Raw genomic sequence first — 12,068 nt, 5'->3', positions numbered from 1 at the left:
CCTGACGACTAAACATCAGTTTTTGATGTCAGTGTGACATTGGCTTGAGACGTTGGCTAGACGTTGGATTTTGGTTAGTTAATGCCACAACCAAAACTAACTACAGATCAACGTCAAATGATGTTTTAATTTGACGTTGTTTGGACGTTGCCATTAGGACGTCTAGAAAACGTTGGATTTTGGTTGCCATACCTGACGACTTAGTATCAGTATTTGATGTCAATGTGACGTTGGCTTGAGACGTTGGCTCGACGTTGGGTTTAGGTTAGTTAATGTCACAACCTAAAACAAACTACAGATCAACGTCAAATGATGTTTTAATTTGACGTTGTTTGGACGTTGCCATTATGACGTCTAGGTAACGTTGGATTTTGGTTGCCATACCTGACGACTAAATATCAGTATTTGATGTCAATGTGACGTTGGCTTGAGACGTTGGCTAGACGTTGGATTTTGGTTATTTTATAACACAACCTAAAAACAACCTAATATCATCGTCAGATGATGTTGGTCTTGGACGTCAATTTAACGTTGTCATTAGACGTTGGCTTGACATTGAATTTTGGTTACCTGACGTCGCGACCTAAATCTAATCTAATATTAACGTCATATGACGTTGTGTGCCGACAACGTGATTCGTTCAGGCGCATCACGTGACGTGCTCTGACATTTTCACAGTGTTTTTGACTGTTTTTCTGTTTAGTTGAAGGCCATACATGCTGAGTTAAAGGTTTTGATGTGTTTTAGTTGGTTTGTATTGTTGATTTGACAAGATATTGTGTCTGTAAATAGTTGTTTCCACTAAAAAAAATAATTAGCTTTTACATTACAAATCTTTAAATGCCGTTTTCTCAAAATGAGTTTTTTGTCATTCTTCGGTACAAACATCTTAGCCTATGTAGCAGCTATGTGCACCAAACTCTCCAGTTATACACTTATATTCTGTATTCTGAAGATATCTCCAGAGGGATTTGTTAATAAATCATTACTGGCCTGATTAATGAGACATTTTAATAAAAATAAAAAAAAAATATGCCGAAAATATATAAATATATAAATATGCTGAAATCCCTCTGAACATCTTTTTTATCCTATGTGTAATCAAAATGAAAAAAAAAAAAAAAAAATAGCACCTGGCTTTATCATATATTCATCATATGTCTGCAAATATACAGTATGCAAAATTGCGCATGTTTAATGAGATAAAGCATAATTTGCATAATTAGACATACAAAAAAAACTTGTAAATCATTTTTTATGAACTTGTGTAAGTAATCAACTGAGGAAGTTTCATGGTGATATCTATTATTTTTAAATTTTACCCTATTCACCTGTAGTGTCTCGCCTTAAAAGCTAACGATACGTTAACTATCAGAGGTGGAGGTCTTGAGTTACGTGACTGCACTCTAATAAATGAAGAAAATTACTTGACTCTGACTTGAGAACAAATACTCTAAAGTCTTTAACGGCATGATTCGATAATGACTTTATTAGAATTGCAATTATACTTTTTTTTAAACCATTGCCTCTGTCATTAACTAATATACAAACTATAAGCCAAGAAACCAGCGGTGCTGGTGCCTCTCTGAGTCTGATCAGAGTCTACGTCTACGCGGCTGCATGAGTCATGATGACACGGAAAAACGTTAGAGTAGAATCTACGAATATTGTTTGTTAGGACAGTGTCTGACAGTGTTTCCAACAACACAAAATTGGCCCCTCTGTATTAATTGTGGCCCCTCTTGTGCCCCCCAGTTGAAAAAATCCTAGAATCGCCCCTGAATATGATACATTGATCACAGCCTTAAACTCAAGCTAAACATGCTGTAAAGATCGTATACCAGTATTGTTCTGAATATAAAAACAATAATAATATATATTTTTTTCTTGTAAATACATCTGAAATAAAATTGGATCATCTTAAATTCAGGGTCTAGACTTTTACATGTCAATATTATGCCTGCAATAATAGCTGGCATCAAAAACCATATAACCCAGTTTTATATAATTGGTGGGTCGCAAGATAGTTTTGTGTGTGTCAAGGAGTGTTCGGTCAAAGAAACAACAACATTCATTCCATATTTTTCCTGATGCAACACTTTTACTTTGAAAGACATGCATGTAATCTGTTTTTAAACACGTTTAATTAATTTTAAAAATGGTGGAGACCATAGACTAGGGATAGTTCAGCCAAAATTGAAAGTTCTGGTCATCAATTACTCACCCTCATGTCGTTCATCTTTGGAGCACAAATTAAGATATGTTTGATGCATTCTGAGAGCTCTCTGACCCTCCCATAGCCAGCAATGTGATTAGCACGATCAATGTCCAGAAACTTGGTAAGGACATTGGTAAAATAATCCATGTGACATCAGGGGTTCAACCGTAATTTTACAAAACTACGAGAATATTTTTTGTGTGCGAAGTAAACAAAAATAACTCATTTATTCAACAATTCATCTTCTCTGCGTCACCCTAGCTCCATTTCGGAGAGAATCCACAGAAAGTAAACAGTGTATGCTTATATGTGACAGCTGCACCACACAGCCTATTTTTAAATAGTTGTTATTTCTGTTTACTTTGCACACAAAAATGAATCCCGTAGCTTCGTGAAATTATGGTTGAACCCTGGTGTCACATGGATTATTTTACCAATCTCCTTGCTGTGTTTCTGGACATTGATCATGTTAATTACATTGCTGTCCTTGGCAGGGTCAGAGAGCTCTCGGGATGCATCAAAAATATATTATATTATAAATAGTCTTATGGGTTTCGAACGACATGAGAGTAAGTAATTAATGACATCATTTTCATTTTTGAGTGAACTAACCCTTTAAGGACAGTTACAAATGAAGTTTACCATTATGATCCTGTGAATACACACTACACATTTCAGACCATACACCTGCCGATTGTAGTATCATTTTCACAGTGAGTCAGGATCTCACAGACTCACAATATCAAGCTTTACTTGTGAAGAAATAAACAAAAACAAATGGAGGGCAATCAGTGTCGTCAGCTTGTTCTCTTGGAGTAAGTTATGTTTCACAGGAAGAAAAAAACAAAACAAGAGAAATACAAATATGATCTTTCTTAATACCCCACTGTTGTGGCATGTTTGTGGCTGGTGAGTTTCAGCTGTAGAAGCAGACAGCATCTGGTTGGTGAAGCTTGCCCGCTCTGTGGCTATCAGGGGTATCACGTCAGAGGCAGTCTGATCAAAACTCATAAACATTAAACATGATAAACATTTACAGTTTGGGATTGTGCGGGTGCTGACGTGATCAGAAGCAATAAAATAACCGTAATGACACCACTCACAAGGATTTTTTTTTTGCAGATGTTAGCATATTCTCTGATTTCGTCACTGTGTTATTTTTAATTGTTCATGAGAGGTCAGTAAGGAGAGGAGTGAGCTGGTGAAACCCACTGTGGCTGCACCGAAAAAAGAAAAAAAAATAATAATAAAAAAAACTTTCCGTTTGGCATTAAAGACCAAGTTTTACTTCGGTACTTTTATTCAAGCAGAAAGGAATAGGTTTCATGAAGTATGTGTTTTTCAATAAAAAATAAATAAATAAAACATTTGTAGTGTATGCAAATTTGTCATGTCTATATGTAGCATTCTGTGAAACCACTGCACTGTGAGGAAACTGCTTGTGGTCAGTGTACAGCGGAAAACTTCAGAGCTGATTTCCTGATTACCACCTAGATGCACTTTCACACAACGCCCCTCAACATCATACACATGTACAGACAATACATGCTGGCTCAATTGTTTGACCATCATCATGCAATGAGCATCAAATATACAATCAACATTTAAATAACAGCTCACTGATTGAAGAGCGATTTGGAAATACTTACTCGGCCTTCACAAGAAAACTAGTGTGACTGAAAGAATGAGCTTCTCGCCAAAGGCTTGTGTGTTTCTACTGATGTGTAAGCTCTGATCTTTAGTTCTAATTTACTGTTTCAAGATGAATTATTTAATGCATATTTTACCTGTATTTATTTGTATGCTAAATGTCATGTTACTGTATATGTTGTGTTTCAGCAGTGTTCTGTGCTGAAATCAAGTGTATCATTAGTGACATATAACGTCAGTCAAGTTTAAATCAGCTGATTCACGTCATGCTTATATAAGTTCTATTCACATTTTTTCCCTGATTACCCTTCTCCATCCCTAGCTCCTCTTTTCGTCCACATTCAGGGCCTGGCCTTCTGATATTCCTTCTAAAAAATTAATGATATCCTCTATAAACAGGGGTTCACTTAAGTGGTCTGCAGGTCCGTATGCGCAACCAAAATAAAAAATGCGTTATGTTCTGACAGAACATTTGTGTGGTACATGGTTGACAGCTGCTAATACACAAATACTAGGACTGGGACAACGCGTCGAGGTCATCGATGACATTGACGCAAAAAATACGTCGACGCAAAATATGTGCATTGATTCGTCGACCTGTTTTTATTTCTCTAAAAAACGTTTGCAAAACGTTTACCTTATGTGCGCTGAATATACGCGATGGCCGGATCAACATTCTGTCCAACGTTATATAACCAATCCAGGGTTTTTTCCTGCATTGATCTTTTTTTTTTTTTTGGCGGCTGTCAAAGCCTTATTTGATCGGTGACGGTGAGTGATCTGTTGCTCCTGACAGGGCGCATACGAGAGAAAACCCCGGCTGCGTGCGCACAGAGTCTTCAAACAACACGAGCGCTTATTGCTCTCTCTCTCCCTTGTGCATATTAATTAAAATCATTAACCACTATGGAAAAAGGGCGAAACACCAAAGTTTCATGCGCGCTCGTGCACTCACAGTCTTCAAACTACACGAGCGCTGTCTTGCTCTCTCTCTCTCTCCCTCGTGCATATTAACCAAAATCATTAGACACAATAGAAAAAGGGCGGAATGGCAAAGTTTCACGTGGAGCGTTCAGAGATTTTTTTTTTCTCCATGACAGGCTGCTGGCTCCCACTGTAAATTTTTTTACTTTTTTTTTTTTTTTGGAAAAGCACTCTCTGTATTAGCTTAAACCCCTCATGTTTACATTGGTTACTGAATTCTTTCAATTGCTCTAAACAAGTATTTTGGGTGACCTTTATTTTCATCTGAAAGAATAACTTTTTTTCAGTAAGCTTGTTTTTCAAGGCTTCAAGGTTTTATTGAATGCTATCTCTATACAAGTGCAAAGTAATGCATTCTTAGTCCTTTATTTTGTAATTTTAAGAGCAATAAACATATATTGCAATGTTAAGGAATTCATGTTTTTTTTCATTCAGATATGTAAATCAACATATATAAATTGTTAGTAGTCAATTAATGGGGAGATAATCGAAATCGAATCGGTCTGAAAAAAATAATTGTTAGATTAATCGATGCATCAAAAAAAAAAAAAAAATCGCTAGATTAATCGTTAATCGTTTATCCCAGCCCTAACAAATACCATTTTAGATCACAGACTGTTCTATATAAGTTTTATTTTCAACCTGAAAGCATAAATCTAGGCTATGTCATGCCGTTTTCAAAGCACAATGCAAAACTGTGACATTCATCCACTGACACTGTTAAAAGCCTGCTGATTTTAAGTTTCAATATGATGATCAAAATGATTTTAATGTATTTATTTTCAGACTCTTATCCAAAGAGACTTAAAATTGGGGATTACATAAAGCAATTATTCTTAAAGAGGCAAACAAAGAAATTAGTAGTAAATATTAGCATTTCATTTTTTAATTTACTGTAAAATAAATGTATTTGTATTTAATACTAAGACTGCCTTTTATTTTTAATAATATTATCACACACTATTATTTAGTTTATGTACTATTATATATATATATATATATATATATATATATATATATATATATATATATATATATATATAAAACAACAGAATAAAGTGCAATGATATTATACCTATTATTAATTCATTTTTTGTATAGTTATATTTAATGGGTCACGCTATGTGCAGTGTGAGGACCAAACCAAATCTCCTGAAAAAATTATGTGCACCCATGGTTATAAATTTACATTAGTTCTTTGTCAATATGGTCCAGACAGAATTGTGCTGATGTGTGTGTGTATGTGTGTGTGTGTGCAGTGAGCAGTTCACAGTGTGTGGATATTACAGTGACAGGAACAGAGGGAGAACACGCACTCATTACGTGTCCTTATGCTAAAGGATATGAAAAAGCTTTCAAAGGCTTTTACAAAGGAAATTACAAAGATTATGATCTTATACTAAAATCTAATGGAGGAGAGACCTCAGTAAATGGCAGATTCTCTCTGCGGGACGATGGCAAGATGAGATCATTGACAGTGACCATCAGAAACCTGAGGATGGAAGATGCAGGACCATACATCTGTCGAGCTGGATATGGATACCTTAAACAAATCCATCTAAATGTGATCCGAGGTGTGGTGTAAATGAGTAAACAACAATCGATTTCATCCACTGTGCTTTATGCTGTGATCAATGGTCTTTTCATTAATGGATTTGTTTTGTTTGAATGGTGTGATGATTCTCCTTGTTTTCAGCTCCACAGAGGCCAGTCCAGTCCAGACCAGTCCAGATCTATACCTCCACCTTTCCTCCAGGTACTAGATATCCATTACTACATATTCAATACCGTGTCAGTATAACAGCACAATCTATCTAATTTCCCTTCAGGTCAAACTCAGAGCTCACTTTCAACCAGGCTGCCATGGTTGAGCACATCAGACTTGAATCCTCAATCCAGCAGCTTCACGATCACAGATCATCACATCTCCTCACCAGCTCAGATCAGCTGCTGCCCGTCCTCTCTCAGTAACTCTCCTCTCATATGCTTTATGTCTGTATGATGTCACAATGATTTCTATATCTGACTGATATTTTTGCTTTTACGGACACTCTCTACATCCCCAAGTGAGTTGGTGGTTCTCACATTATCACAGCTGGACTTTTGCTTCTATTGGTTCGGATGTCTACCTGTGTGGGTTTGCTGTGGATTGATGTGTCTATACTGAACTTAAACATATGATACACTTCCTACTATCTTCTATCCCTAAAGCAGGACTGGTATCTGTTTAAAGACACTCATGACTGTTGTGGTAATGCTGGTTTGCTGCGGATCAAGAGGTCAAGGAGAGAAGAACAAAAGTCTTTCACTCTTGTGTTTAGTAATTTATTATCACTGGCCTGTTCAGAGATGAATTCCTGTGCTGTGGTGACTACAAGCTTTCTCTCTGAAACTTGACACAGACTGGACGATGGTCTCCTATTTAATCAGCTGACCCAAGCAGGGTCACTTACAAGGGTTGTCTGAAAAGTATTCAGCCATTTCTTATTTTATTTTTTGCATGTTTTGTGTTTGCTTTTGTTTCAAAGTGCTTTGAGAAAGTAACTCGAAGGTCCCATACAAAATAAATGTATTTATTATTATTATTAGCATGATAAATATGATGCTATTTCTTGTGTAAATATCTTTGATTTAATTATGTGAACCAACTCAGTGGTTTATGTTGTGTTTTGTATGTTCAGGTTCATCCATCATCATCATCACTGCAGGAGGTCTGGTTTTGCTCCTGATTTTTGCTGTTTTACTTGTGGCTGTATGGAAAAGGAAGAAAAAGACTTGTGGTAATAATACATAAATAAAATCTACATTTCTGATGTGTCCCCAGTGAATTCAGACATGTCTTCTTACTAGACTCTATAACAGAAAATATAAACTGTGCAACATGATTTTTGTGTAGGTGTAAGGTGTAAATAAAGCAAAAGTTATTGGAGTATGTTTACAAGTAAATTCGGTTTCAGTCTTTCTACTTAAAAATTGCATATTCAACTAAATGTGTTCAATCCATCTTGAAATCAGTTCTAATCATTCATAACAATGATAAATAAAACATTTTTTCTTTGTCTTCAGAATTATTCTAGTCAGATTGAACAAAATATTTGATACTGTGGCACTGGATTCAAGCTAGCAGGGAAGTTTTAAGAGTAATGTAATCTTCATCTATTACAGGTTTGTTCTCCTCTTCTGCTGAAGGGGTTAATCTGACAGAAAATAGAAGAACAGAGGTGAGTCAGGATAATGTTCACCTAACATTTCGATAATTAACTGTGTCATGAACTTTAGTTCTTCTCAAGTCAGGGTTTACATCATTGCTCGATGATGACGAATTTAATCATTTCCTTTTTTCCAATTCCAATTAAGAACGCTTATGTGAAAGGAAAACCATCTGTGTTCTCAAATCTACACACAGCTCAACGTGATGATGGTTTTGTACTGAACAAATTTCACAGACCTGCAAACACAGAAACAGTCGACACAGACCTCGACTACATGAATGTTGCTGCTGCTGAGAGAAACGCTGTGGATCCAGATCAGATCTACACAGAACTGAACTCCAGCAGACAGAGTGACGTTTATCAGAGTCTCAGAACTGATTCTGTTCAAGAAGAGTCCATCTATCACAGTATTGGTCAAACACTGGACTGAACACTGAAGCCCCTTTTTTTACTTTTATTGAATATGAATATTGCATAAACTTTAAAAATGGTGCAGTGGTCTTAAATAAACTTGTAGGTCTAATAAATGCTAAATGTATGACTACTTTATCTGTAAACATGTTCACTAATAAGGGAGTGTCTGATGACATCACAAGAAAACAATCTGTCTCAAACCTTCGTCGTTGATTTCCTGAGCTGAAATATTTGTAACTAAAATGTTGAAAAATGATACATACTTTGTAAGGAAACACGTTGAGAGTTTATCAAGGGAAACTATCTGATTCTGATTAGATTTTGGTCAATCAGATCAAATTGGGTCAATTTGTGAAAGTTTGTAGTTCAACATAAAAAAAAGGATTCTAAAATTGGATAACAATCACATTTTGGATCTGTATCAAACCGCCAGTATGTGTTTTTCAAGACCTTTCAGTAAGATTGAGAAACCGTTGATAAAAGCAATACAACTTTAAAACAAATTATGAGGAAAATGCGATTTGCATCATTCAATGAGTTGAGGATTTATATTTTTTATTTTGCTCTTGACTCATTTAACTATTCTAGACATTAGGCAACCTATAATAATCCATAAATACTGCCCAAAATAGCTTTCAGTTTCAAACTAAAATAATCCTTATACATCTTCAGGCCATTGATCACTGTATATTAATCATCAGAGATGAACCACTTCAAAGAAGTTTTTAGTTGCATCCCTCAAATGATCAGAGGTTTTAATGAACCAACATATTTTTCTTTTTCTGGAGCCTAATAGTTATTAATATGTTGCTTTGGCTCATTTCACATGTTGTCCATCAGAGGTCAGTGTGGAGAGGAGTTATCCACTGATGATGTGTTTAGAAAATGAGCTTGCACCTTCAGCACTGAAGGACACACAGAAGTGTTACACTCTCAAGACTTTTCTTTTAGCAGCAGTTATGTTTTGTCACTGGTGTAAAGCAGCAGAGCTATTAACACTCCAATGTTGAGCAAAAGAGATCTGTGTGTAAAGAATCAGTGTCTATACTCTGTGGCTATATAAAGAAAATCCGCCCCTTCCGTGCCCATATCGGGATGTGGAACAATTAAGTCAAAATTATAAAAAGGAAAAATCGCTTGGAAAAGGGGGGAAATGGTAAACGCGAATGCCAAGTGGCAGGTGAGCAAACCAAACAATGGACCTGAGTCGTATCTGAGGAGCTGATCGGCGGGAGTGAGACGCACGCTGTATTAGGTCAGGGTGAGTGCGGAAATAAAGATTCACCAGGCTGCAGAGAGAGAGTGTAACGACCTGCTGAAGGAACTCAAAAGATCGTCATTCCATTGGGTTTTGCTAATCCGGAGAAAACGCGAGTAGGGGGAGGCTGCAGACCTGGAGCTGGTAGATGTAGGCCCCAAGCAGTTTTACGCCCCTGTTGTTCCTCATGCGTCCATTAGGGGGAGGCTGTATATTAATATATGAGCCTAGTCATCAAAACAGCAGACCATATCTGTATGATAGCAGCAGACATTTTTTGAAGCCACACGAATTGAGGTATGTAAATAAGTTATTGTTGTTGATTGTATCGTAATGATGCAACATTTATTATTTATAAACGATTGATGCGATATCAATTCAAAAGATGGGCAATAATTTATTTCGAGAGGCAAAAGTACTTGATTGAGTCAGTCTGTCTGACTCAAACTTAGCTAACCACGTGAAGGTTAAGCTGCCCCTAGTCTTCTCTTTACCCGCTCTGTCTCACTCACTTTTAAAATTAATTACATTTTTATTTTTATCTTGTTGTCTGTCTTTAGCTTGCGTGACATGGCTTCTTCTGGTAAGTGAGCTTTTCTGTTTTCTTCCTTAGAAGGTTGCTATAAAGTTTATTGCTAGTCATTAAATTCTAACAATACAACTTAAATACTAATCCTGTGACATTACAATTTCTGTTAGCTTGACATGCCTGCAATCAGGGAGTGGTGGTGTCTACGTCTAATTGAGCGGTTTGAGACAGAGGGGTATGTGTATTAGTTTCTTTACATCTCAGTTTGGTGTTTCATTCTTTGTTCCTTTCTTGTCAGTAGAAATAATTGACCAAACTGAGGCATTACAGGTCACTAAATTATTTATACATTATACGTTGGTTATATGTAATTATTAATTATACATTAAATTATCAATGCAGCCTGTGTATTGTCCACAACAAGAAGTGTCCTATTGGGGGCCAACAATGTAGATTTTTTTTCTTTTTTAAAAGGCACGGGAAAAGGTTCACCCACTGGACCGAGGAGGCAAGATGCCTGACTGAAGGGACATTACGACCAGTCTACAGGAGTTTTCCAGGACTAACACATGACTTGCCACAACATGTTGTTGCCAGGAGGAACCGAAAGTTATCCAACCAGGCTCTGGTGGACTTCATTGTGGCAAGAGGAACCGATAACCACATTCAGGTACATGCATCAAGAATGCATTTTTTAACTGCATTCTAAACCAATAGCTTGTCTAGTAAATAAACAACTTACACATACATGTAAATGTTTTTAATGTCATTTTCAATTTTCTCTGCACAGTCCATCATCAATGGACAAAAAAAATCACAGTGGCTTGACACTTTTTCCAAGTGTTCCATAAAGAAAGTGCCTGTGCCATTGTTCAATGAAGATCAGGAACAAATTGATATGATCTACACTCACCTGACTTCAATTCTGAACAGTACACCCACACACACCCACAGTGACCAGATCAGATTTATTATGGATGTCCTTTTTCCAGAGGTAGGACTAATGTGTTAGTTGTGCTCTGCATGGTGTCATATTCACATTGTTTTTAATGTCAAATAGTTTATCCATAATGTTAGACCATTGTGCTAAAAATAATAGTTTTGTGCTTAATATAGAAAAGGCACTTTTGATTTTGTTGTAAAAAAAAACAAAACAACAACAACAAAACTAAACATGCAAAATGATGCTTGGCCTATTTGGGCAGTGATAAATCTCAGTTCTTTCTCTGGTAGTCCATCATCTGTGCTCTTGCTGTTGTGGAACATGTGTCCATCTTGAAGGCTGAGGAGAAATTCCTGCGAGGACCTGTCATTGAAGGTACTGTAAGGATCCTATAAAGGAAATATTTATAATTAACCATTGTTTCTACCACTATGCAACTTTTGCTTTATTTATTTTTATCAGTGAGCGGGAGCACTTTGACAGCAGGATAAAAAAAAAACAATTAAAGAAGAGTGGCAAGCCATAGGAGAGTCTACAGGAGTCATGCTGTTAAGAAATAAAAGTCATGGTGTTAATAAATATTTTTGTGAACAACAATATTGTCTCTTTCTTTTAAATGACCCTTGGAATTTTAGAAAAGGGTTAAATTGTGTTTGTCTTCATAAAATGCTATGTAGGACATGTTTTGCAGCTGTATGACGACCAATTGTGAATTATACAGCAGATATTTCATTTAGGATGCAAATGATTATACAGTACTGTATGTCTAATGGCCTAAATATGGTTAATATCTAAATATAGCTTAATATAAATTCACAGCATCATATATCAGTCAGTCTCCTGTATATAAAAACAGTTTA

General features: G+C 36.2%; 2 protein-coding genes across 2 annotated transcripts; both read left to right on the top strand.

Moving 5' to 3' along the window:
* Positions 1 to 3,537: 3,537 nt before the first annotated feature.
* LOC113072670 (CMRF35-like molecule 6) lies at positions 3,538 to 8,656 on the top strand. Its single transcript, XM_026245643.1, has 7 exons — positions 3,538 to 3,942; positions 6,112 to 6,426; positions 6,549 to 6,608; positions 6,682 to 6,819; positions 7,534 to 7,632; positions 8,018 to 8,073; positions 8,210 to 8,656. The coding sequence occupies exons 1-7, from the start codon at positions 3,903 to 3,905 to the stop codon at positions 8,492 to 8,494; spliced, it is 993 nt and encodes a 330-aa protein (XP_026101428.1). The 5' UTR covers positions 3,538 to 3,902; the 3' UTR covers positions 8,495 to 8,656.
* A 1,547-nt stretch (positions 8,657 to 10,203) lies between these two features.
* Positions 10,204 to 11,699, top strand: LOC113072676 (PWWP domain-containing protein MUM1-like). Its single transcript, XM_026245651.1, has 6 exons — positions 10,204 to 10,319; positions 10,436 to 10,500; positions 10,740 to 10,935; positions 11,056 to 11,259; positions 11,499 to 11,583; positions 11,671 to 11,699. Exons 2-6 carry the CDS (start codon positions 10,442 to 10,444, stop codon positions 11,697 to 11,699), a joined length of 573 nt encoding a protein of 190 aa, XP_026101436.1. The 5' UTR covers positions 10,204 to 10,319; positions 10,436 to 10,441.
* The last annotated feature ends 369 nt before the right edge of the window (positions 11,700 to 12,068 follow it).

Source organism: Carassius auratus, unplaced genomic scaffold (genome assembly GCF_003368295.1).
Source record: "Carassius auratus strain Wakin unplaced genomic scaffold, ASM336829v1 scaf_tig00009845, whole genome shotgun sequence".
Lineage (NCBI taxonomy): Eukaryota > Metazoa > Chordata > Actinopteri > Cypriniformes > Cyprinidae > Carassius > Carassius auratus.
This window is presented reverse-complemented; position numbering and strand designations above follow the sequence as displayed.

What these genes read in the sequence shown, in the direction of transcription:
- LOC113072670 (XM_026245643.1), top strand. Translation starts at nt 3,903, where the DNA reads ATGAGCTTCTCGCCAAAGGCTTGTGTGTTTCTACTGATGT. An exon ending in TACCTCCACCTTTCCTCCAG is followed by an intron (nt 6,609 to 6,681) that starts GTACTAGATATC and finishes ATTTCCCTTCAG; the next exon opens with GTCAAACTCAGAGCTCACTT. An exon ending in CTGCTGCCCGTCCTCTCTCA is followed by an intron (nt 6,820 to 7,533) that starts GTAACTCTCCTC and finishes TTGTATGTTCAG; the next exon opens with GTTCATCCATCATCATCATC.
- LOC113072676 (XM_026245651.1), top strand. Translation starts at nt 10,442, where the DNA reads ATGCCTGCAATCAGGGAGTGGTGGTGTCTACGTCTAATTGAGCGGTTT. An exon ending in GAGCGGTTTGAGACAGAGGG is followed by an intron (nt 10,501 to 10,739) that starts GTATGTGTATTA and finishes CTTTTTTAAAAG; the next exon opens with GCACGGGAAAAGGTTCACCC. An exon ending in GAACCGATAACCACATTCAG is followed by an intron (nt 10,936 to 11,055) that starts GTACATGCATCA and finishes TTCTCTGCACAG; the next exon opens with TCCATCATCAATGGACAAAA.